The sequence below is a fragment of the Peromyscus eremicus genome, chromosome 1, assembly GCF_949786415.1.
Source record: "Peromyscus eremicus chromosome 1, PerEre_H2_v1, whole genome shotgun sequence".
In the NCBI taxonomy this organism is placed as follows: domain Eukaryota; kingdom Metazoa; phylum Chordata; class Mammalia; order Rodentia; family Cricetidae; genus Peromyscus; species Peromyscus eremicus.
In genome coordinates, this window is record NC_081416.1 from 82,082,657 (window position 1) to 82,107,762 (window position 25,106).

Genomic DNA, 25,106 nt, shown 5'->3' on the forward strand with positions numbered 1-25,106 from the left:
AAGTTCTAAAAATGAGACAATGTAGCTATAGTTATCTGATTTTCATAAAAATGATCCAAACATCAATTAGAGAAAAAAAAGCCTCTTTAATAAATGGTGTTAGAGAAACAGAGTATCTACACATAGGAGAAGGAAACTAAATACTTATTTTCACTCTGCATAAAAACTCACTCCAAATGGATCAAAGATAGTAACATAGGGCCTAAAATTCTGAAGAGGAAAAGAGTAAGAAAAATACTTCAAGATAGAGGTAGAGGTAATGATTTTCTGAATAGGACTGCAGTTGCTCGGAAATAGAGGCAGTACTTGACAGGCTGGATCTTATAAAATTAGTAACCTTTTGAACTGCAAAGGGGATGTTGACTGAGTGGAGACACTATCTACAGAACAGGAGAAAATCTTTGCCATCTATTCACTTGACAAATAACCAATATCTAGAGTATACAAAGAACTAAAAGCAAAAACCAAACATCAAGAAAACAAACAACCCAGTATTGGCATATTCATTTATCACCTATAATGAAGTGTGTGTGTGTGTGTGTGTGTGTGTGTGTGTGTGTGTGTGTGTGTGTGTGTGAACAGAAATAGTTTTGCCTCTATAATCTCCAGCTGGGTGTCTTTCTATTTCTATTTCTCGCCTAAATTTTCTAGGTAGGACTTAAAGTTTTATATGAGTAGAAGTACAAAATCTACTTGCTATCTCTGCCATGTTCCTAATCTGAGGAAAGTCTGCCAGTCTTTTTGCATTATGGATGTTTACCTTTAACTCCAAGAATGACGTCCTACTTGATCGTGGAGTATAATCCTGTTAAATGATCCACTAAATTGTTTGCTACTATTTTGTTATAAACTTTTGTACCAGCACTCATCGGGGATATTAGTTCATAGTTTGATTTCCTTATAGTATCTTTTCCTGGCTTGGGTATTGAAGGAATTCTGGCCTTATAGGATTCATTTGGAACTACTCTTTTCTTTTCATTTTTTTTTTTTTGGAATATTTTGAGGAGGGTTGGAACTCAGCTGTCTTTTAGTTTTAGTAGAGACTGATAAGGATATCTAGTCTTGGATTGCTTTTTAATGGGCAGATATTTTTATTACCAGCTTAATCTCATCAGTCACAGAACTACTGAGCCTTTATATTTTTTATGTTTGAATCTTGGTAGCATGTGAATTACTGAAATTTTGCTTATTTCATTTAGGGTAACTTATTTTGTTTGCTATATAGGTTACCATAGACCCTCCTTATAATCTTTATTTCTATAAACTGAGAAGTAATGCCCTCTCTTTAACTTCTCCTTGGGCTATTGAGCCTTCTTTTTTCCTTTTCAACACATCTGAAATGTCTCAAGTTTGGTCTTTTCTAAGAAGCAGACTTTGACTTGTTGGCTTTTTCCCATTGTATCTCTATTTTTTTCTTTCCTTTGATAGCAGAGGTTTATTTTGTTCATCTAGTTACTTAAAAATGTAAGGTTAGGTTTACCGATAGCTTTTCTCAATTAAATTTTTCTCTTAGCATTTTTCACATATGATACATTTTGATGCATTATTATTTCATTTTTATTTGAATCCTTTATTTTCCTTACAAATTCTTTGCCCAATAGGCCTTTAAGAGTGTGTTATTTCTACTATATGCATGAAGGTTGTGACTTTCTTGCTGTTACTGATTTCCAGTTTTATTCCATTAAGATCTTAAGAGATATTTCATGTGGTTTCAATTTTTAAATTGTATTAAGACTTACTTTGGAACACATTATATAATATATATATATATATATATATCTTTAATAATGATTCTTGTGCCCTTGACAAAAATATAAATTATAGCCAGGCGGTGGTGGCGCACGCCTTTAGTCCCAGCACTCGGGAGGCAGAGCCAGGCGGATCTCTGTGAGTTCGAGGCCAGCCTGGTCTACAAAGTGAGTTCCAGGAAAGGCACAAAGCTATACAGAGAAATCCTGTCTTGAAAAAAACCAAATAAATGTATATGTATATATATATATATATATATATATATATATATATATATATAATTGTAGTAGTCTGGACAGTTTTATGTAGGTCTGTTAGGCTTGGTTAAGTACACTGTTTATTGAAAGTAAAGTTTAAAATGCCCTACTATTATTGTGGACTCATTTATTTTCTCCTTCATTCTGTCAATGTTTAATTTACATATTCAGGAACTTGGATCTTTTGATGAGAAATAGCTGCCCTTTTGGGTTTTGTGGACTTCATCCATGCTGAGAAATAACCTCTATAGTTAGAAGAGCACAGGCTTAAAATCTCCTTTGAAGACCCCCTTTCCAGTTTCCTGAGATGTGACTGCTTCTAAATGTCTTAATTTCCCTATAAATCTCGTCTTTGTTCTTCCTTACGGTAGACGACCTTTCCTATCTCAGAGTACCTCCATCACCAGTAACAATAATGGCCTTGAAGGGTGGTTCTCATCTGTGACTGGCTGGCCTTGTGAAACCGATTACAAAATAAGAGAAGGGATGGGGAGAGATGAGATGGGAGAGGAGCAGAGGAAGGGGAGGAGAGGAAAGAGGAGGAGAAGGGACGGGAGAAAAGGAGAGGAACAAATAGCTAAACATTCCAGCTCAGACTGCCCTTTCAAACTAGCACAAGAGGTCTTCATCTGCTGGCACTCTTTCTCTGTTTGTAAGACACTTACCTTGCACTTCATGAAGTTTTTGGTTTTTAGCCTTTAACATGATCTCAAGATTTTTGGTGAGCTTCTGGGTCAAAACAGGATCTCCAGAAACCGAGAAAGGCACAATGGTCTCACCATACTGCTCCAAGTCCATTACCCTGGCAGGGTTTTTAGGTGTTGAGAAGCTTATGCCTTTCATCAGAAGATACATGAGACCCAGAAGTGCCAGCAACTGCAGCAACAGCAGTTTCCAGTTGCGCCAAGAGAACATTGCCCTTTTGATGAACATGGCTCGGAACTGCTGGGTGTAAAGAACCCACTACAAGAGAGAGAAGGCGGCATTACCGTGGTCACGGACCTTGAAGGAAGTCACTAGCATAATGACTTCAGTTGTGTGATGACACATGGCAGAGGGAAGAGTGCAGCTGGTAGACCAGGCATTCTGTGTTCTGAAGGCATTACAGCTTGGCACCAACTTCAGTACTGTGAAAGTTCCCAGAGGGGAATCGTTGTTATCAGTGTACTCATAGTGCCTCTTTGGAGAACACCATGCCCATCCACTTACATTAAACACCATCTTTCAACATTACATTTCGTATCAAGTTTCTGTGGCCAGCTTTTAATCTCTGGTCTGCAGGATTGCAGTGCACCAGGAAACAGAAGAATTTAGTTTAAAGATTGCAACATGCCCAGTATATTTTCACCTAACCTCTAAGTTTAAAACAAATCTCCATAGTTAATTTGAGAATGTACATAAATATACAAATTTGTCTATTTTCAAGTTTTGGGGGCAATCTGTAGTGGAGTATGGTTTCTTTTCCGTTAAATAATGGAACCTTTGCTTTAAGGACAAATTTCTTTAGAGAAGGTGGCTGAGAGTCAAAGCAGAACCTATCACGCACATTGACATTTTAAAATACAGTTATTGTATTCTCCCCAGTATGTAGACATCCCACAATTCAGAGCGGGAAAATATCCCTAATCAACAAATATGTTCTGAATAAGAGAGACCCCACTGGTGCTACCCTTGACTGGACATAAGGTTAAATGTGGAGAGAGAACCTTTCTCTCCCATCACAGTCCTGATAGGAAGAAGACAACTTCTGCTTTCAGGAGATTAGTTTTTACATGCATTTCTAGAATACCTGAAAGTTCTGACCTCACCCTCAAAAACTGAAGAAAAGCAGGAGAGCAAAGGAAATGCTCCACAGTTTATCTTTGTCTGTACCTGAAGAGGAAGGACAGAGCAGGGAGAGGAGGTGGCACAGTGTGGCATCCCACAGCAGATGCTACGCAGTGCACACTTGACTCTATTCCGCTCCCTGAAACAGCCTCATCTGTATTTAGCTCAGCTTGGCCAAAGACAACCGTGTAGTAAATGACAGCGGGGAATTACCATTTTAACACGAAATTCTAGACACTCATTGTATACAATACCCTATTTTCACAAGCTCCCAAGTCCCACGGGGAAAACATAGGAAGTGCTTCTCAGAAACTTGAACCAATATATCCATGGTCTAAGAATCTCTGCTGTACACACATGCAAAAATTTTTAAGCAAGACAAATTAGGAGAGGAACAATACAAATGTCAGACAAGAGGCACCAGCCCCACGCTAACACGGGGACTCTGTGATTCAGCGACACCCAGAGTGAAATGTCTTGTGTGTGTGAGAGTAGTGAGTGTAATCGTTCGTATCAGCACGCTTCTTCAACTCTGAATGCACTCACAGGTCTGAAAACTAAAATGACCCCTAGGAGGAAGACCAGCTGTGAAAGGAAATACGGCCCGTAGGACGGCTTTGCGGCTAAAGGGGCGGGCTGTAAACCTGCTGCTCCGAGTTCAGTCTCCAGAACCCACGTGGCGGAAGAAGAGAACTGACTCCACAGAGTCGTTCTCTGACCGCCATGTGTCATGTACGCATGTGCACACACATCCCACACAATGAGTAAATAAATGTAATAAAACAAAATAAAACTGGTTTTTACCTTCACTATTTTACAACTATTTACTATTATGAGTTAGAAAATTGAACTTCTTTACAAATTTTCCCTATGTGGATGAGCTTGGTCTAAGAACTCCAAACCTCTTCTGAATTAATAATAAAGTGAAATGTCATCTTTTATTACTTCTAAACATACTAGCATTATATTCTTGGTGAAGGTGCTCACCCCAGTACTGAAGGAAGAATTAGAGTGTCCTCTTGGATAATCGGATCTATCAAAATGTCTGGGCACATTCATATTCTGGTTGGCTTCACTTATGCTTTGGTCCACTGTGGAAGCTGGTTGGACAATCTTAGTATTCAACTTCATGTCTGCAAGATTACTGACCCTACAAAAACACACACACACACACACACACACACACACACACACACACACACACACACACGTTAATATATATTATAAATATTAACATACATATAAAGAGATAACTTTTAACTACAATAGTAGTTCACTAACTCCTGCCCTTCATAGAGATATTTTTAATGAATATTACATACCAATGCTAACATTAATGATGGGATACATGCTCTGGGGGTGGGTGTGGGGAAACATTAAATCTCAGTGGTAAAGCAATTGCCCAGTATGGCTGAGGCCTGGGGATTTAATCCCCAGCATCCAAACATTTCTGGTGCTCTAGATTGAAGGCAAGGCTTTGTGTAAGCCAGAAAAGCACTTGGCCCCAGTCCTGAGGTACAAAATAAACTAAACATGAACAAAGTTCCAAGAAAATGTGTTTCTTGTTGTTGGGGTAAAATGGTTATTAAATGTTCTATATTTTACAAAATTATAGTGATAATTGCAGTTTTATTTTCTATCATATTTCCAATTCTATAGAAGTCTAATATAGTTGTTTTTCTAAATTTTCTAGACTAAATAAATATATGGATTACTTTACAAAGCAAATGAATATATGGTTGATTTTTCCTCTTTGGTTTATGATTTCTATGAGAGAACTGTGTGTGTGTGTGTGTATGTTTGTATATGTGTGTGTGTGTGTGTGTGTGTGTATGTGTGTGTGTGTCTGTGTTTGTGTGTGTATCTATGTATGTGTGTGTTCATATAAAGGGAAAATGCTACACAGAATAACAGAACCATAGTATAAGAAGATGTTAAGGGCTTCTGGTGCAAAATGGTGCTTTAGATAGAAGCTGCCTCCATGTGACACGATAAACAAGAAGAGTGTGAGAACAAAGACTATTCCAAAGACAAGGCGCTGGGAATCACAGAGAGTATATGATGTCACCTGACAGGGGGCAGGACACAGGTACTCACTTGAAGAAAACCTCATCCATGGTAGTCATGGAGACACCAAAGCCAGTGATGCCCAGCTCTTCTTCTCTTTCTTCTAGGACTCTGAAAAGTTCTGCAAACCTAAAAGATAACAGAGACAGTATTTGTGCAAATATATATATATATATATATATATATATATATATATATATATATATATATATATATATACCCATAAACACAGATGTGTGAACATCCTGGGCTGATTTCCCTCAGTTGTGTAAAGAGTGCAGTTAATGCGTCACTGAAATGCTCCTGGTGTTAGTGGTTTCCATGTCCCTGACAAATCATGAATGTGGGGGATCAGAAGGAAGATACACCAGCAAGTTGCTACAGCAAACTGCTTCCCAGTTTCCCGATAAAACCACCATTAACTTTCTGTATATATTGACTTTCTGCTTCCCCTGCTAGATAAGATTTAATTTACTTATTACATGGCTGCTGTGAAACACTAACGCAAACAGGATAAATACTCATAAAACTAATACGAAGTATAAGACACCCAGAGCAGAAAATGAAAAACAATAATCCCAGAAGTTAGAGACTGGGTGGAACCCGCCCATCCCTACACTGGGGGTGGGGTGGGGTCGTGAGCCATCTCAGCACATGTGGGTGGTGGTGCAAGACTAGTTTTCTGAAATGTCTTAGACCCTCATCCCTTAAAATCCACTTACTCCAGGAAAGCTGCCGTTCTTCGCTGTGCTCTCTCTAAGGACTGCCATGGCCACAGGACACAAAATCCATTATGGAAACCTCTGACAAAAGTTTCTTACATTTTGAATCAAAGTTGGATACAAGCTCCTTTCCCTCAAGATCAGAGGCAAGGGCAAGTTTTATACATTATTCTAATGTGTTTTCCAAGACAGTGACAAGTGTGTGCATGCACATGTTAACAAATGCACAGTGTAGCTTCAAGGTTGTACTAAATCCGGCAGTTAGAACTGGTTCTTTCTGTGGAGAGATATGTCTAATTTTTAAATCCTTTTGTTAAATTCATTTATTCATGTAATAAAAAGTCTCTGTTATGTTCTCTCTGTGTGTGTATGTGTGTTTATTATCAACATTCTAGTTTTTATATAATAAGTGATTTCAAAATAAAATACAATGCCAAGAAAAGATATATATATACATATACATATATACATATATACATGTTAAACAGCAAACCCAAAAATGAAAAAAAAAATCAGAAAAACCACAAAAATTACAAGCATGATTTTTATTATTGTCGTTTTTCTGGCTTTTTCACAGAAATAGCAAAAAATATTCAAAACTTCTCAGAGAAACATAAAGATTCCAAATACTGAAAGGGCAAAACCGCAGTCACCAAAAGACACTGAGCAATGTGACAGAAAAGGGGCCCAGGAGCTAACCCACACAGGTGACAGGCAGTCCTTAAAAGTGTGCCACAAACAAAGGACAAAGTTTATTCAATAAATGGTGCCAGGGAAGTGGTTACTCACATGCGGAAGAATTAAACTGAACCTTCCTTTACATTGTATGAAAAAACAATCAGCCTACAATGCCAGTCAGGGCTACATAGTAAGACCTGGTGTCAAAAAACCAAAATCATTCCCAAGTGGATGAAATTAAACATGAAATCTGAAAACTGTAAAACAACCCAAAGGAAACAGAGTAGAACCTCCATGACATTGATCTCAACAAATATTTCTTCTTAGATAAAATTCAAAAAGCATAACCAACAAGATCACTATTTATAAAGAAAAAAAGGGTTACATCAAACTAAAACCTTTCTAAAGTAATGCTAGACTAAAGAGACAGCTCATATTTGGGGGTAAGTGTTTACAAGCTATAGGGTTTGTAGGGTTAATATTTGAAGTAGAAGGAATGCAATATCAAGGAAACAAACAATCCAAACAAAGGGGAAACTCCTAAACAGACATTTCTCAAAGGATGATTTACAAATGTTTAACATAGCAAAAAACAAGGAAACAAAAATTAAAAACACAGCAAATATCAGCCCTTGTTAGAACAGCTATTGTAAGAGAGTCAAGCATTCATCTGGACTGAAGGTGACTCTTACTCATTTATCCTTTGAGGGACTCTAACTAGCACAGCAGCACTCCTATGGAAGTTTCCAGAAAACTAAAATGTTGTATAATCCAGTCACCTACTTCTGGTTATATAGCTAAATAAACTGAGATCAGCATCCCTAAATTCCTTTGTTCATAACTCACAGTATCTGAGGTACAGGAGCAAAATGGTTAAAAAATGACATTACATTATATAGGTGCACAGAACAGCACCATATGGCCTTTAAAGATAAGGAAAAAGAGTCGTTATCTGTGTCAACCCATACATATCTAGAAGACATTATCTTCAATGAAAAAAAAAAACACAGTCACAGAAAGGCAAATAGTGCATGGTTTCATGTATGAACTCACAGAAGTAGAAAGCACAATGGAGGCATCAGCCTTTGTGGGGGTGGGGGTGGGGGTGGGGATGTGGCTGTTGATCAAAAAGTATAAACTCCCAGTTAGATAGGAGCAGTAAGCTTCACTGATACCTAGCACAGAATGGTGGCTATAAATCTGATATATACTTTTAAGTGTTTTTTTTTTCTGAAAAAAAGTATATGAAGTAATGTATTTATTAATTATTTGGTCATTCTGTAACATAAGCATTTATCAAAGCATCACAATGTACCTTATACATTATATATACATTATATATATATACTAAAGAGAAAACATTAAAATCCTTTTTCTAGAACAAAATAAATTCACTTGTCTCTACTCATCAAGAAGAAAAAAATATCAATATAGTTTCCTGTCTCATTAATTAATCCCAGCTTTCAATGCTTGGACATGAAGATCTTGTGGAAGCTACCTTTTGTGGCATCCTTCTGTACAATTAGTGAAGTATTAGAAAGCCAATGCTCTTAATAGTATGTCTCAAAAGGCAAGTGGCAAGGATCTATTTTCCAAGCCTGAGGAAGCCTGGAAAGGTCATGGTGGTTTCTGGTGACCTAACGGCCACCGCGCAGCATTTCTGGATCCGTACCTGTGTGTGTACTCCTTTGGCAAGACAAACGACAATTCAGCTGCGACATCTGTCTTCATCTCAGCAGTTGGTATGTAATCCCTAATCAGCTTGGAGATTTTTCCAACATCACATTCAGGAGTCTTCACCATGACTAGGTGATATCCCACACCTGAAAATTTCCATTTAGAAGGTCAAATGAAGCCATTGAATAGTCTCTGCTATAGCATGCTTAATCTCCATGATTCAGGTCTGTTAGTCACATATGATAAGGGATTTCTTGTTCTATGATATGAAGACACACACACAATAGCATCAAACAGTTGTGCATGTTGTTACGAATTTAGCACGCAGTACTGTTAATGCTTAGCTTTTTCTGAGTGATCCCCAGTTCCCAAACTCTGATGCCCCTGGTGGAGTACAAGGTGGAAACCAGAGAAACTAACTTGACTGGGCATTTCAAGAAGTGACAAATCCATATATCCAGAGTGAGGAGGGGCAGTGTTGATAAAGACAGAAGCATGGACAGCTCAGGACTGACTGCCTTTGTGCCCTAGGCTACCCTCTAGTTATAATCTTCCAGCTAGAGACAAGGTGTTAGATAGACTTTTGGGCTATTCAATCCACCTTCTTCTGAAATGATCATTCTCTGAATAAAGCAAGGTTTAAAAGATTTGAGTCATGTCTCTGATCATTGACTTCTGCAAATGGCAGGTGGCAGTTTGCTCTGATATTCTGGCTACACATAGAAAATAAGGTGTAGTGTGTATCCTGTGCTACAAGTCACTTGCTTACTCCTCTAAAGAGGTGTATTCCTCTGTGTGTGTGTGTGTGTGTGTGTGTGTGTGTGTGTGTGTGTGTGTGGTGTATGGGATTGAACCCATGGCCATGAGCATGTGAGGCAAGTGATCTTCCACAGAGCTACAATCCCCAACTCTTAAGGAATGTACTTCACTAGCTACCAAATAGTGCCATCAGAGACCAGAGTAAAGCAATAGCAATCTAAGTTACAAATCACAACTGGAGAACTACAGAAGATGTTCTCTGTTAGTATTCTCCTTTCCTGCTAAAATGGTAACCAGTAGCTAAGAGAGCCAAGACAAACATTATTTGATGACTCGATATATACTAAGTTAGCTCCCTGAGCTGGACTGCTGCTGCATCCTCTGCTAGGGCTTCTGAATTCTGTAATGTGCTGACGGACATCAAATGGAAGCCACCATTATTGTTTGCAATTCCCTTCCATTGCCAACATGGTTATCAAACTTAATTTTTCATTAATAAAAAAATCCTTTCTGATTCAGGCTGACTTTTATTATGTATTATGAATTATGTATTATGTATTTATTCACTGTCTTAAAAACCTACTTTTCCATTGCTCTTTTTTTGTATGTGTATGGTGTGTGCATGAATGTATGTGAACTCCTGTGTGTGCAAGCATATGTGCATGTGTGTGTGTGTGTGTGTGTGTGTGTGTTCATGTGCGTGGATGGGGGACAGAGATTAACATTGGGTGTCATCCTTGAGTGCTATCCTCCTTATACATTGAGGCAGGGTCTCTTACTTGATCCCAGAGCTTGAAGACTTGGCTGCTCTAGCTAGCTAGCTTGCTCTGGGGATTCCAGTCTCAGTCTCCCTGGAGCTGGGATTACAGGCAGGCCACTATGCCCACCCTGCATTTAAGCATTACATGGGACCCAAACTCAGTCCCAATACTGACATGACACTTCACTTACTAAGCATGTTCCCAGTCCTCATTGCCCATTGCAGCTTCTTTTTCAACTGAAAACCCTATCAACAATCAATATATTCAGGCACTGATTGTGTGTGCCCAGTTGACCTACTATAAAAACGGTTTCTATTTACTGATCGTAAGTGCAAAGGCGCTCAACAATATTATTTACCCTACTTCTGACATTCAGAAAATTTACTACTAAAACCCACATTCTTCTTTGGAGGAGGGAAAAGAATAGGTGGTCTATCTTCCTGGAAGGTGATGAGTCACCATGAAGTACAGAAAAGCACTGGCTTTGGTGTCAGATGCACCCAGGCTCAAATCTCTTCCAATTACTTTCTGGATTTCTTGCTACTGAAATACGAGGCCCGGCTTTCTTATCCATAAGAAGGGAGAGTTCTGCAGATAATATTAAATAGTGTGTATGAAGAGTGAGATCTAACAACTCACCCATAGGAGAAACAGTGAATTTGAGTTGAATGAATTCAAATACGGTAATGAAGTCATCGTTAACTACATTCATTGATCTGTCTCTCCCAAGTTTGTATTTCTTACTAGTTTGAGACTGATTATTCTAAAGTCAATAATAAATGGTTTGTATGAACTCACTTTTTATATATTAGTCTTTGTTTTTGCAGTACTAAGGGTTAAATATAGGGCTTATGCATGCCAGGCAGGCATTCTACTGATGATCCGGCACTCTTTTTTACTTTGTTGTGTAGAGAAGATAAAAAAGAATGAAAATGATGCTGGAATAATGTTTTTTTGAGACAAAGTCTTCCTATGTAGAGCTTCCAACCCATCATTCCTACTTCCTCAGCCTACCAAGCACTACAGTTATAGGCACATACCACCACGCCTAGCTAAAAGAATATTATTACAGCACCTATGTCCAAAGAATCAAATAGAGAGACCATATAATTTCTTCAGGAAAAGCGAAGAGCCACAGCACTTCAGGGACCCCATGACCAGGATGGCAATGCGGTCCCCTAGCACATCAGCTTCATCCATGTGATGTGTGGTCAGCAGGATGGTTCGGTTCTCTTTATATTGCTGAAGGAGGTCCCAGGTGGTCCTCCTGGAGACTGGATCCATGCCAGATGTTGGCTCATCAAGTATTACCACCTAGAGACAAGAATAAGTAACCATGGCTCTGTTTATTTCATGCTTGCTGCGTGTGGGATAATCTACTGTACTTGGGAGACATATTTAATCAAAGATACGGACTCCAGCTCACCCTAGGATGAATAACTGCTAAGTCATTAACTATCACACCTATGACCACTTTACATCAGCTACATTAATAATGGGAAGCCCCTCTCCTTACAATTTGCGGGAGTTGGATTTATGCCAGCTTTTGTGTTTGAATCTGGAGGAGTAGAGACCCATTTTATTTTATTTCTTACTATCTTTGTATACATGTGTGGATGTCAGAGATGGATATCCAATGTCTTCCTCAATCACTCTACATCTTATTTTTTGAGACAAGGTCTCACATTGAACCCAGAATTCATCAATGAGCTGGACTGGTTGGACAGCAAGCTCTGGGGACCTGCCTATCTCCATACCATCTTTGGTTTAAGATTATAGACACCCACAACCATGTCTGGCACTTTTACCTGGGTGTTGGGGATCTGATGGCAGGTCTCCACATGCCCTGTAGCTACTTTACCATGGAACCATCTTGCTAGCCCCATTTGAAGTGTTATTTACCTTAGCGTCCCCTATAAGAGCTATAATGATTGAGAGTTTGCGTTTCATCCCTCCGCTCAGATCCTTTGACATTGCATCCCTTTTCTGTAGCAGGCCAAAAGAAGTGAGCATCCTGTGAATTTCTCTGTATCGTTTACTTGGAGATATTCCTTTTATCTAAAAAGAGGAGCCAAAGTTTATGCAGTGTTTTTAACCTCGTGCTTAGAAAATTCTTACATCGGGCTTTAACAGAGCTGTCGGCATATGTTGCCTCCAGCATGAACTTTTGATGAAGGTAAAGCGGCAGGTCCTCTTTCACACTGCCTGGAGGATTTGAAGAGTGCAGAAAGCCAGTGCTCACCACATAGTAGAAATGAAGGTGTTCTGACACTGTCAGCATCGGGAACAACAGGTCATCCTGGGGACACAAGCCCAAGCTTTTCCTAACTTGAACCATGTCAGATGAGATGTCATATCCACTAATATAGACTTTTCCTCTGGTAGGAAGATACAAACCTAGAATTAAGCAAAGACAAGGCAGGGCTTAGCTTCAGCAGGGGTACATGACAGCAGGGTGCCTACTAGAGCATAGCCTGCAGTCTATGGATCATGCAAAAGCAACAAATTCACCCACAGAGATACATGGCATCAATGGTCATATAATCTGATGATGATGGAGAGAGAAATGACTTTTCCTTTTTGTTTAATTTATATCCTTTTTGAAAATGGTTTGGAGCCGGGCGGTGGTGGCACACACCTTTAATCCCAGCACTCGGGAGGCAGAGGCAGGTGGATCTCTGTGAGTTCAAGGCCAGCCTGGGCTACAGAGTGAGTTCCAGGAAAGGCGCAAAGCTACACAGAGAAACCCTGTCTCAAAAAACCAAAAAAAAAAAAAAAAAAAAAAAAAGAAAAAGAAAAAATATTGTTTGGTTTTGGAATTAAATTGATGTAACTACAGCATTTCCCCCCTTTCCTTTCCTCCCACCAACCCCTCCCATTTGCCTCCCTCTACTATCAATTTTGTGACCTCTTTTTAAATTGTTGATAAGTAGGTATATATGTATTCCAAAATATATAAATATAACCTTCTCAGTCAATATAATGTTTCTTGTACATATATGATTTCAGGTAATGTATAGCCAATTAGGAGGTTCTTTCCTGAGGAAGACTTTCTCCCTCTCTTGACATCCCTTAGTTTACTGTAGCTCTTTGTGTATGGCTGGGGCCCTGTGAGATTTCCACTTCCATGTTAAGATATCTACTGCTATCCTCCTTGTTTGGGTCTTCTTTTTTTTTTTTTTTTTTTTTTTTTTTTTAGTTTTTTGAGACAGGGTTTCTCTGTAGCTTTGGAGCCTGTCCTGGACTAGCTCTGTAGACCGGGCTGGCCTCGAACTCACAGAGATCCACCTGCCTCTGCCTCCCAAGTGCTGGGATTACAGGAGTACGCCACCAGCGCCCGGCCTGTTTGGGTCTTCTTTAAGCAACCATGTCGTTGAGATTTCACGGGTGTATTTTCCCTGACATTTCTAGGAGACACGATCTCAGAGCGGACTTCCTGTCCCTCTGGCTCTTACAGTCTTTCCACACCCTCTTCCTTGATGGTCCCCGAGCCTTAAGCACAGGAGTTGTGTTATAGATGTATCAGCTGAGCTGGGAACCACACACTTATTTTCTGGATTTTTGTCAATTTTTGGAATGGTCTCCATTTATTGAAGTTTCTTTGATAAGGTGAGAAGTCTATATGTATCTGTGTTTACAAGGATAAATATTTATAATATAGTTAGGAATCATGATGGTTTAGTAAAGCTGTGTTTTTAGGCTCTCCTCCAAGATCCGTGACCTCACTAGCCCTGGGTAGTTGGCCAGATTCCAGCACCAGGCACGATTTCCCTCTTGCTGAGCAGGCCTTAAGTCCAATTAGAGAGTTGTTGGTTACTGCTGAGGCACACATGCCACCTGTGGGGCGTTTACCCACCAACCCCATAGTTCCCCAGAGTTTTCTTGAGTGTGAGCAGCAGGAAATATTAAATAGAAGGATTTATTGCGGAGAATATCGCGGAGAGAAACAGATAGAAAATAAAGGATAGCCTCGAGAGGGCCTGGAACCTATTCCAACGGGCCCGACTGTCTCTGCCCCAGGGTTTTTATAGAGACGCCAAGGGGTGGAGCAAAAGACCTCCTCCCCTAGCACAGCCAAGTGCAGACCATTTCAGACACCTGCACTCAGGCCCGTGGTCCTGATCATCCTCTATGTGGGTAAAGCCACGAGGAACCCGAGAACGGACTCCCACAGCCACCACTGTGCCCTTCAGGTTATCGTTGGTCATTGTTGTACATAGGTGTCCCAGCTGGATAGGACTGTTGATTGCCTCCCCCTTTGGAGGGCTAAATGGTACCTCCTGTTAACATGAAAGCTGGTCCTCAGGGAGGAGCCTTTCAGGGGAGATCCAGCTCAGATCCTCAGAATCCTGTGTCTGAAGTGTATGGTGTCATCAGGAATAGAGATTTACCTTCAAACCCTAGGATGAAAACCAATGGCAATAGCAATGGCCTATAAGATTTGCCCAGCCAACAACTTGAAAAGGGGCTTCTCATGTCTAGCATTGGGGTTTCTGTTACATAGTCTATGGTACTGTCAGCCCAGGTGGGAAATTTCCATTTAAACTATATAGGCATACACACAGACTTGTATGTATTATAAGTAATTCTAGGTAAATAGAAATAATATGATTCTTTGTGGGGTTGATTCCGGACATCCTCACTGTTAGTTTACACTCTCCCTCTCTCTCCTTCTGTATTCATCTCCTTCTCACCTCCATTTTAATTTCTCCCTTCAAATCACTTGTACTCTGATATTCTTCTCTCTGGTGCCACCCCACAGTCCCTTTTCGTTTTCCTGGTACCTGCAGTTACTCCAGGTTATTTACCCCCACCTGAAGATTTGGAGCCAGGAGGCACAGATGAGAGACAGCAGTCCACGCTTGTCTTTCTGGGTCTCTGTTACCTCACTCAGTATAACCGTTTCTAGTTCCATCCATTTACCTGCAAAGTTCATGATTTCAGTTTGTCTGTTTGTCTTGACAGCTAAGTAGTATACCATAGTGTGTCTGGACCACATTTTCATTACCCATCCATCAGTTGAAGAACATTTCCTAGCTTTTGTGATTAGAGTAGCAATAAACATGACTGAGCAAGTCTCTTTGGAGTAGGCTATTGAGTCCTTGGGGCATATGCCAAGGGTTAAATAACTGGTCCAGAGAGCACATTCATGTTCATCTTTTTGAGAATTCTCCACACTGATTTCTATAGTGGCTGAAGCAATTTGCAATCCCATCAATAGTGAATTCTTTATATATTCTGGATATTAATCTTCTTTCAGATGGTTAGCTGGAAAATATTCTCTTCCACTCTATGGGCTTCCTTTTCACTTCATTTTATTCCTTTGATGTACAGAAGCAAAAATGCTAAAAAGTTTTATGATGTCCCACTTATCAAGTGTTGTCCTTAATTCCAGGGCAAATGGAGTCCTATTTAGAAAGTCCTTTCCTAGATCTATATCATATATAGGGTACTGCCTTCTGCCAGTTTCGGGTTTCACATTAAGGTTGTTGATCCATTTGGAGTTAGTTTTTGTGCTTGGTGATAGATACGGGTCTAATAACATTCTTCTACGTGTGGACATGCAGTTTTCTAAGCACCATTCATTGAAGATACTTTCTTTTGTCTAGCATATGTTTTTGGCATCTTTTTCAAATATCAGATGGCTGTAGCTACTTGTACTCATGTTTGGATCTTCAATTTTGTTCACTTTCAAATTTGTTCACATGTGTTCACAAAAGCACATCTGCTTTTCTCCAGTACTATATTGTCTTTATTCCTATGGCTCTGTAATATATCTTCATGTCTAGAGTATACATCCCTCTGGCATTGTTCTTTTTGCTCAGGATTGTTTTAGTTATGCAGAATCCTTTGTGGTTCCATGTAAATCATAGGATAGTTTTTCCATTTCTTTGAAGAATGATATGGGGATTTTAATTAAGATTACATCAAATCCAAGAATAGTTTTGGTAGAATGACCATTTTCACAATATTAGTTCTATCAGCCATGAACCTGTGATATATTTCTGTTTTCTAGTGTCTCTATCTCTTTCTTCAGAGGTTTAAGGTTTCCATTGTAGAAGCCCTTCACCTCTTTGGTTAGGTTTATTCACAGATATCTTATTTTCATTGAAGCTATTGTAAATGGGAGTGTGTCCATGATCTCTTACTCTTTGTTGGGGCATAGAAAAGCTATCCATTTCTTGGTGTGTGTTGATTATGTATCCTACCATGTTACTGAAACTGTTGATTGATTTTTAGAAGTTTTCTGGCAGAATTTCTGGAATCCCTTATGTATAATGTCATCTGTAAACAGAGACAGTTTTGATTTCTTTTTTCCCTGTTTGTAGCTGTCTAATTTACTTATCTTTCCTTATTTCTCCAGCTAGTGCTTTGAGCATATCTTTGCGTCATTAGACAAGTGTTCCCCCAGCATAAACGAATGTAACACATCTTGAACACTCCACAGCACTGGTCCCTTGATTTCAGCAGGCCGCAGTGGCAGGTGGCAGTGCCTGGCAGGTGGTGGTGCCAGCCCCTCTTCTGCCTCCACTCTTGCATCACCGCTGGCTCTCTCTTGTGCATCCTCTTCTGCACTAGTCACTGCACTGGGCTTAAGGACATTTGAAAATCTCTGCCTTATAAAGCAACAGTAACGGGTTCTGGGACAAGGACGTGCCTTTGCGACAACTGTCATGCACACGTAACACATGGAGTGTGTTCCAAGACAGCAGATACAGGGACATCTGTGAGTGGGAGGAGATACTGCAGTGATGTCAACCATGACAGTGATTCCTTTACAGTCACATGACACTACTTCAGAAAGAATGCCTTTAAGAAGAAGTTTTTAAACTGAGGTTCAGGAGAAATTCACTAACATTCAATCTGCATCACTCACTGTCTCAGAAGCCCTACCCGTCCGGCACGCCCTAGAGATCTCAGGCCTGTCCCGGATCTCACCTGACACTGTCATGTTCTTTCTGCCATTCCTCACTCTTTTTCTCTTCTCTGGTCATGTGACAGTTGCTATGCTCTTGTTCCCAGGTCCTGTATGTCCTTGTAATACACATCACTCTTTCTATTCATGGTTTTTTCAAGACTCAAAGCAGGAATTATTCAAGATTGCCAAGATTGCCAGGGTAGAACCCTCCCTTTGAGATGTGTTTCTCAAGCCACATTACAAAACTCCTGTCTACTCATCAGCATCCTCAACCAATATAAAATCCCTGGAGGTAAGGACTGTGGCCTATCTGTTCACTTTGGGTTTCTATCTCAAAACCTTGCATGTTAATAATCTATATTAATGGAATAAACAAAGTTATTGGCTCATATGAAATGTATTGGTTGAAATGAATTAAATGTGGAATTTTGAGGTCCAGTGGGTAAAGGCTCTTGTTGCCACACCTGACAGCCTGAGTTCAATCACCAGCCCCACGGGAAGGAGAGAGAGCTGCTGGGGTTGGCCTCTGACCTCTACATGTGTGCTATGGCACAAATGTGCCTCTCCCCAGACACACAACATAAGTAAATAAAAATGAGGTTTATTTTTAAGTGGACTATTTGAGAAATTAGAGAATTTTCTGGGTGTAGTTCCCCATCTTAAGAAACAGTTGGGCTATACAGATGTATACATAGGTCAAAATTTAGCAAATAAAATTTAAATATTACAAAATATTTTTATCAAAAGAAAATGTCTAAGTTACATAATGGAAAGAATATTTAATGTCTAAAATTAACTTTGAAATATTTTTAAATGGGTTGACAGGTATATAAAAAGTACAGTAAACAGGGCTGGAGAGATGGCTCAGTGGTTAAGAGCACTGGCTGTTCTTCTATAGGATCTGAGTTCAACTCCCAGCACCTGGTTCACAACCATCTATAGTGAAATCTGGCGCCCTCTTCTGGCCTGCAGGCATACATGCAGACAGAACACTGATTACATAATAAATAAATCTTTTAAAAGAAAAAAAAGTACAGTAAAATGTTGGAATAGTAGAATAGGTTATATATATATATATATATATATATATATATATATATATATATATATATGGTTATTTGATATATATATATATGGTTATTTGATTTAAAAAATTTCAGTTTAGCTCTGTGTTTGAAATATTGTCAACAAATTAATATATATTCATGGTATGCATTCACAGGGGGAGTAATGCACACCAAGAAAATCATAATGGTTTCCTGTGACGTGGAGAGAAGAACAGAAAGCAAAGCAAAGTGGGGACCAAATTAAGATGATGACCACAAACTTTAAAAGAGGAACTTGGATGATCAGTCTGAATGGCACACTCCAAAGAAAGGTGGGCTTGAAGCATCCGAGACATAGAAATAAGCACTAATCCAACTGTATAATAATGGTTTGTACTTTAAGAACTGAGTGAATTAACTAACTGTATTACGATGATGTCAGCTTCAGAAGTGTCAGCAGAAGCCTCACACTTGACGCTTGGTCCACTGAACTTGTCCCCAGTGTGACCCTGGATACACACCACCCTCAGTGTGACCCCAGATACACACCTGTGAGAATGGACAAGGTGGTGGTCTTTCCTGCCCCATTATGTCCTAGAAGAACTGTTATCTGTCCCTCATACAAGTTCAAAGACAAGTCTTTTACTGCCATCAGGGTACTATTTTTTAAGGTGAATTCCTGTAAAAGGAAAAACAAGGACTAATTTGATTACTGTTACCTGTAAATGAGGACTCAGCAATTATTCAGAGTTGGAGAAAAATGTCATTAATCTCAAGGCTGGAAATAAAAAAAAAGTCAAAGAGAGATTAAATTATGGAGACCAAACAATGCTTTCAAGCAGTACATAGGGACGGTTTCAGGGCAGGCTACAGACTCCCCCTGACCAGTCTTAGGTTGTTGCTCTGCTCCAACCTTAAAGCTGATAAAACCCCAGCCAGCCCCAGCCAGTCAGGCCCAGTGACCTCAGTCAGTCTTTCTCCTTTGTCTCAGAATGATCTATTGAAGATCGCGTTGCATTTCACCAGCTGGTGGACACTACTCATTACACCTAAGGGGAACGCATGAGCCACACAACTACCTACCTAGCTACACATTCCAAAATTTGGGACTGACAGACCCCAGCCATCTCTCTCTACCACATACTAAAAGCTCATTAGTCATTAATCAGTGCTAATCAGCTCATTTGTTTATTCAACAAGAAATTATTGTTGTGTAGCATACATTGTAGAACATGCTTTGATTGTAGCTATGAAGAAGGTATACACCGCACCTTCTCTCATGACAGAAAAAAAAATTGTAACAGGAGAACAGGAAAACACATATGCATATATACATATGAATGATTTAGCATTTTAGTAAACATTAGCCAAAGTATGCCTCAGTGGAACAAATAGAGAGCTCAGAACAACACTTCTGTAAATAGTCAGATACTTAACAAGGAAGAAAGGCAGTGTATCAGCTGGGCAACACGGGAAGCACACACCATGGAAACTGTATATCTAACAATGGGCAGGAAGTTGCAAAAGGAATCGCAAAGACTAGTTAGACACACCTTTCTCCACCTGTGCCTGAAGGAAACAGTGCTTTGGATAAGATGGTAAATTGCAGATTTTCTGCTACAGGCTTAGAGCTGATCCAGACCTTCAACAGTACCAGGCACTCACAGTGCCGTTTAAGTTTTTCACCAAACACTGAGAAGTGAACTCTTGCTACTAGACATTAGCTCCTCCCCTGAACCAAATTCCTTAAACCCCTACCTAAAAACCTTCAACCTGACCTCTTGGTTGTTGTTGCAGACACACTTAAGTACGGTCTATTCTCCCACTCCTTCTTTCTCTCTTCCTCCCTCCTCAAGCATCTCCCTCTCTCCCTTCCTCCCATATTGTTGACATTGGAGGTGAAAATTCCACGTCATGTCTAGAAGATACTATTTCACAGCAGGCATTCTGTTCCTCTGGCTTTACAATTTTCCCTCCTGCTTTTCCATAATGTTCCCTGAGCATCATGTATAAGGTATAAGGGTTCACTGCAGTTATATCAATGGGGGTTTGTTACCCCATGGCTCAGAGGCTTTAAGTTGGATAGGACTATTCATGCAGCTGGGTATGACTAATTACTGCTTTTCTTCTTAACACAACTGTCACAGCAGTGTGTGACAGTATGAGGGCTAGTCCTGAGGGAGGAGGCTTCCAGGTCTATTACAACTTAATTTCTCCAAGTCCTATGTCCAAAATATGTGGTGTCTTCAGCAATAGGACCTTACTTTGAAGTTCTGGGAGACAAAGAAGGACAATAAGAATATATTCTCTTCTTTGACAGACGTCTTGGGTTTCCTGGTTATTTATCTTTTACTCTTTTTCCCACTCTGGTGATAAAAACATTCTGATTTCAATTTATGGTGAGATGTGCATTGTGATGGGCTTATGACATATACTAATCATTACTTTTAAATCTGTGCCTACTAGTCCTAACATCTATATCACGTTCCTAATGAAACTCTTATACTGTACATGTTTACTGTTGGTTAATGGTCACCATTTCATGCTTCTTCACATGTCTAACGTTTTCATTTGTTCAATACATTTTGTTATGAGAAAACCATGGCTATGTGGTAGCTGTTATCATCCACCACAGACTAACTCCTTTGCTTATTAAATACACAGGAAAGAGGCCTTACCTCCACTTAATCTGGGACTCAACAGAGTAAAGACAGAGTTTAGGCTTGGTCAGCTCACCTCAGAAATGGATTTTAGTGAATGCCCAGGAAAATCTCTTCTTGCTTTTTTACGGACTGCCGTTGTGCAGGTCTAAATTTCTTCAGTCTAGAAATATTCAGGGAGAGTTCCTTTTGTCCCAGGGTTTGGAATTATTTCTTTAGTCTGCTTCATTTCCCAGCTCTAAAATTGACTTTGTTTTTGGAGTACCCCAAGTATAGAGATTGCATGCTTCCTTTTAGAGTCATAGGTCCAGTTTCTCCATATCAATATAGATCACTAAATGACTGGCCATCTGTCTAGATCCTTCAACTTCCAATCTGTCATGCCAACCAACAATGACCCCTCCCTCTCCCCCCCAAAAAAAACCTTTACATGCCTCTCATTACTCTAGTAGAGTTCTTTTTGTGGCAGGGGTGCTTGTCCATGGTTAGAATTATCAAATGGCTCCAAGGAAGAAAACATACAGAACTTGTAAGTTCAGCTTAGAAGGTTTATCATTCTTGGGTGTTGTAAATAATCTAGTCCTTGTTGATTTTATAGCCTAGTTACTATAAGAATTTTATCTGATGTATTCATTTCTGTATCCCTAGTACCAGTCATCTTCTAGAAAACAATGCATTATCAGAAGCCAGCTGCTGAATTTCTTGAGTAAACAATCAATGCTACAGAAAAGGGCTTTGGGTTGGCTGAGCACTCACGACACTCCCTGTGCAAGTTTGGGGAGAGATCTGGAAAAAATGAACTACTGTAACAGCAGAGCTGTGTGTCAGAGCAATTCTGGATGAACCACCGTAACAACAGAGGAGCATGGGAGGGCAGTTCTGCAGGGAAATAAAAATGAAGAGAGGAGAGACAGCAGAAAAGGGACACAACACACTCCTTTGATATAGCACTGCCATATTAAGAAAATGTGTGATGTCAGGAAATATCCAAAGAAAACCAGGGAAAAGGCTGTTTGACACCTGTACTAATACAATCAAAGCAGAATGTGGGGGCAACTCATTGGCGGAAAAGGAGCCACATGACCCGTCCCTTAACCCAGGGAGACAGCAGAAACTATGGAAAGGATTCAATTGCCACAAATTATGAAATTAAACATTCAAATGAAGTTGGAATAGCTCCTTGGGAGGCAAGGGAATGTCAGCAGGTATGAGTTTCCTGAAAAAGAAAAAAATACACCCTGCCAGATCCAGAAATGAATAAAAGCCTAACAAAACATATCTGCCAAATATTTTGGCAGAAAATAGTACGAACAGTTTAATCTCTAATAAAACAAATCAGGGTATAATTTTCAAATGTCTAATAAAAGTAGCTTGCATTTTGACTCCACCATGGAGGACCACGGAAGATACCATTTTTAGCTACATAAAGGTAGCTCCTATTTTGAAGGAAGGAGAAAACTAGCACAGAGATGTTGTTTAGAGACAGACTTTCATTCTATAATCCAAGTGAGTGAAACTCACAATATCTCTGCCTCAGCCTCCCAAGTGCTGGGATAACAAACCTGCACTGCCATGCCCAGGCAACACTTAAATTTTATCTTACTAAAGGACTCTTCATTAGCATAGCTGTGGAATTGTGACCAGACCATGACAAACATTAATCTTCATAGTAAACTGACTCTCCATCCTATCAAGAAACAGAAACCTGCTGAATAAATACCTTGTACAAATGTTGAATCCGGATTCCAGCCTCTAAGCCAATGGGTTCAGGCTCAACAAAATCATTTGTGGGTAAGTCAGTGATTTGGCTCTCTTCGTTGTCTGAGGCTTGCTCTCCAAACCAGTAGGTTTTCTAAAATAACAAGAACAACCAATATCATCATCATCTTCTTCTTCTTCTTCTTCTTCTTCGTCGTCGTCGTCGTCGTCGTCGTCGTCGTCATCATCATCATCATCATCATCATCATCATCATGGTATTACTGGAAAGGTAAGTGTTCTAAAGATTTCAAAGCTCTCTGGCTCAGTTCACTCTAGTTTGAAGAGAGTACAATAAATGACTTTAAACTGTGAAGCTAATTGTCTGTCTGTAATATTACTTTCTAACATTACAATTACAGAACACGCGTTCTGCTGAAAGCTGGGCTTTACAAGAAGAAAGTCAATGATGTTGCCTCAGGAGGGTAGAGTGAGCAGCGCTGTCCACTCCGAGTCAGATCTTTCCAGCAGGGTTGATCTACATATTGTGGAAATGCTAGAACTTTTCAGTGAGTCTGATGGACAAAATCATTTTCATAAATATTTTAAACCACTTTGCTTTTTTTTTAAACCAAACAGTCCTTTAAAAAAATATTTATTTGTTTTTTTTTCTTTTTTAAAAATATTTTTATTTTATAATTAACTTAATTTCACATATCAGCCACGGATTCTCCAGTCCTCCCTCCTCCCATCCCCCAGCCCTTCACTCCCCCCATTCCCACCTCCTCCAAGGCAAAGTCTCCCCTGGGGAGTCAGCCCAGCCTGGTAGACTCAGCAGAGGCAGGTCCAGTCTCCTCCTCCCTACACCAAGGCTGAGCAAAGTGTCCCAGCATAGTCCTTTTTACTGATGTTATACAAACAATGAAAGGCAAGTCTATAGTGTCTTAGTTCAAAACCAAGTAGGGCAACTTACTGTACTGTGTAGTCCCTGCCTTCTTTACCATTTAACTATGGAGGACAGCCTGCACCACTTAATTATATATTTGACAAATTATTAAGTTTTGATCCTTAAAAAATATAGCATCATCCCAATAGGGATGGAAAATGCATTTGGTAAAAATTCAGAATATCTTCATTATAAAAGTTTTCAAAAAATAAAGTATGGTAAGAATTTACTCAACACACTAAAGACGATTATAAGCCCACAGCCAACATCATCTCAAATGGGGGAACGTTGGAAGTGTTCACTCTAACATCTGGAACAAGGGTGTTCATATTTTACCATCCTTATTTAACTTGATAGTGGAAGTCTTAGCCAGGCAATTAAGTAAGAGAAATAAATAAAAGTCACCCAAACAGCAAAGGGGGAAGTCAGATGATTTCAGTTTGCAGGCAATAACTGATAAATTCAGTGAACTTCACCAGCTAACTACAGAATTGAATAATTTTTTAATATTATAAAAACACACTAGTTGAAATAGAAATCAAGAAAATAATCCCACCAACAATAGCAATAGCTACAAAAATGCCTGGGGGTAAATTTAATCAAATACATGACTTCTTTAATAACATTAAGAAATTAAATAGGATGCTAAATGTGGGGCTTGCTTCCTTGCAGGTTCAGTAAGAAACCCTGTCTCAAAGGAGTAAGGAGTGTGATAGAGAAAGACACTGAGCGTCCTCCACTGCACTACATGCATGCACACAGGTATGTGTTGCATGAATCCTAAATGGTCTTATAATAAAAACATATATTGGGGTAAATGCTGAAAGATCAGAGGAAACAAGCCACAGCCACTTCTCACTTCGCCAATGCCTCAGTTGAAAAGAGAAGATCCTGTCTCCCCGAATCCTCAGACTGAACGTCTCTGAGTCCTCAGCCTAAAGGCCTGATTCCTGTCTCCTCTTGCCTTATATTCCTTTCTCTGCCCAGCCCTATCATTTCCTGTCTCAGCCTTCCTAGTACTGGGATTAAAGGTGTGTGCCACCATTGCCTGACCTCTGTGGTCAACTTTGTGGCTGGCTCTGTCCTCTGATCTTCAAGCAAGTTTTATTAGAGTACTACAAAATATCACCACATTTCCCCTTTTTTGTCTAAAATAATAAAAGGTTATAACTAATATAAGAAAAACTATATACAATAAGTACAATAACTATATATAATGTACACAGTCAAGAATTACATTAACAATGCCCAGTCCATTAACATTTGACAAATTCAGAGAAAATACTCCATCATTTATCCTATTTTGGTGAGTCCAAAATGTTGTATCTAATTCACATTCTAT

The 25,106-nt window shown here is 39.5% G+C and overlaps 1 protein-coding gene across 1 annotated transcript in view; it reads right to left on the reverse strand.

The window, feature by feature from the left end:
* Positions 1–25,106, reverse strand: part of LOC131907720 (phospholipid-transporting ATPase ABCA3-like) — an 86,714-nt gene that overhangs the window by 37,540 nt on the left and 24,068 nt on the right. The window contains exons 10-18 of the mRNA XM_059258853.1: positions 22,843–22,974; positions 19,012–19,141; positions 12,740–12,894; positions 12,400–12,555; positions 11,601–11,811; positions 8,973–9,123; positions 5,931–6,029; positions 4,821–4,983; positions 2,672–2,969 (exon numbers count right to left, since the gene is read on the reverse strand). Coding sequence (XP_059114836.1) covers positions 2,672–2,969; positions 4,821–4,983; positions 5,931–6,029; positions 8,973–9,123; positions 11,601–11,811; positions 12,400–12,555; positions 12,740–12,894; positions 19,012–19,141; positions 22,843–22,974 — 1,495 coding nt within the window. The remainder of the gene's footprint in view (positions 1–2,671; positions 2,970–4,820; positions 4,984–5,930; positions 6,030–8,972; positions 9,124–11,600; positions 11,812–12,399; positions 12,556–12,739; positions 12,895–19,011; positions 19,142–22,842; positions 22,975–25,106) is intronic.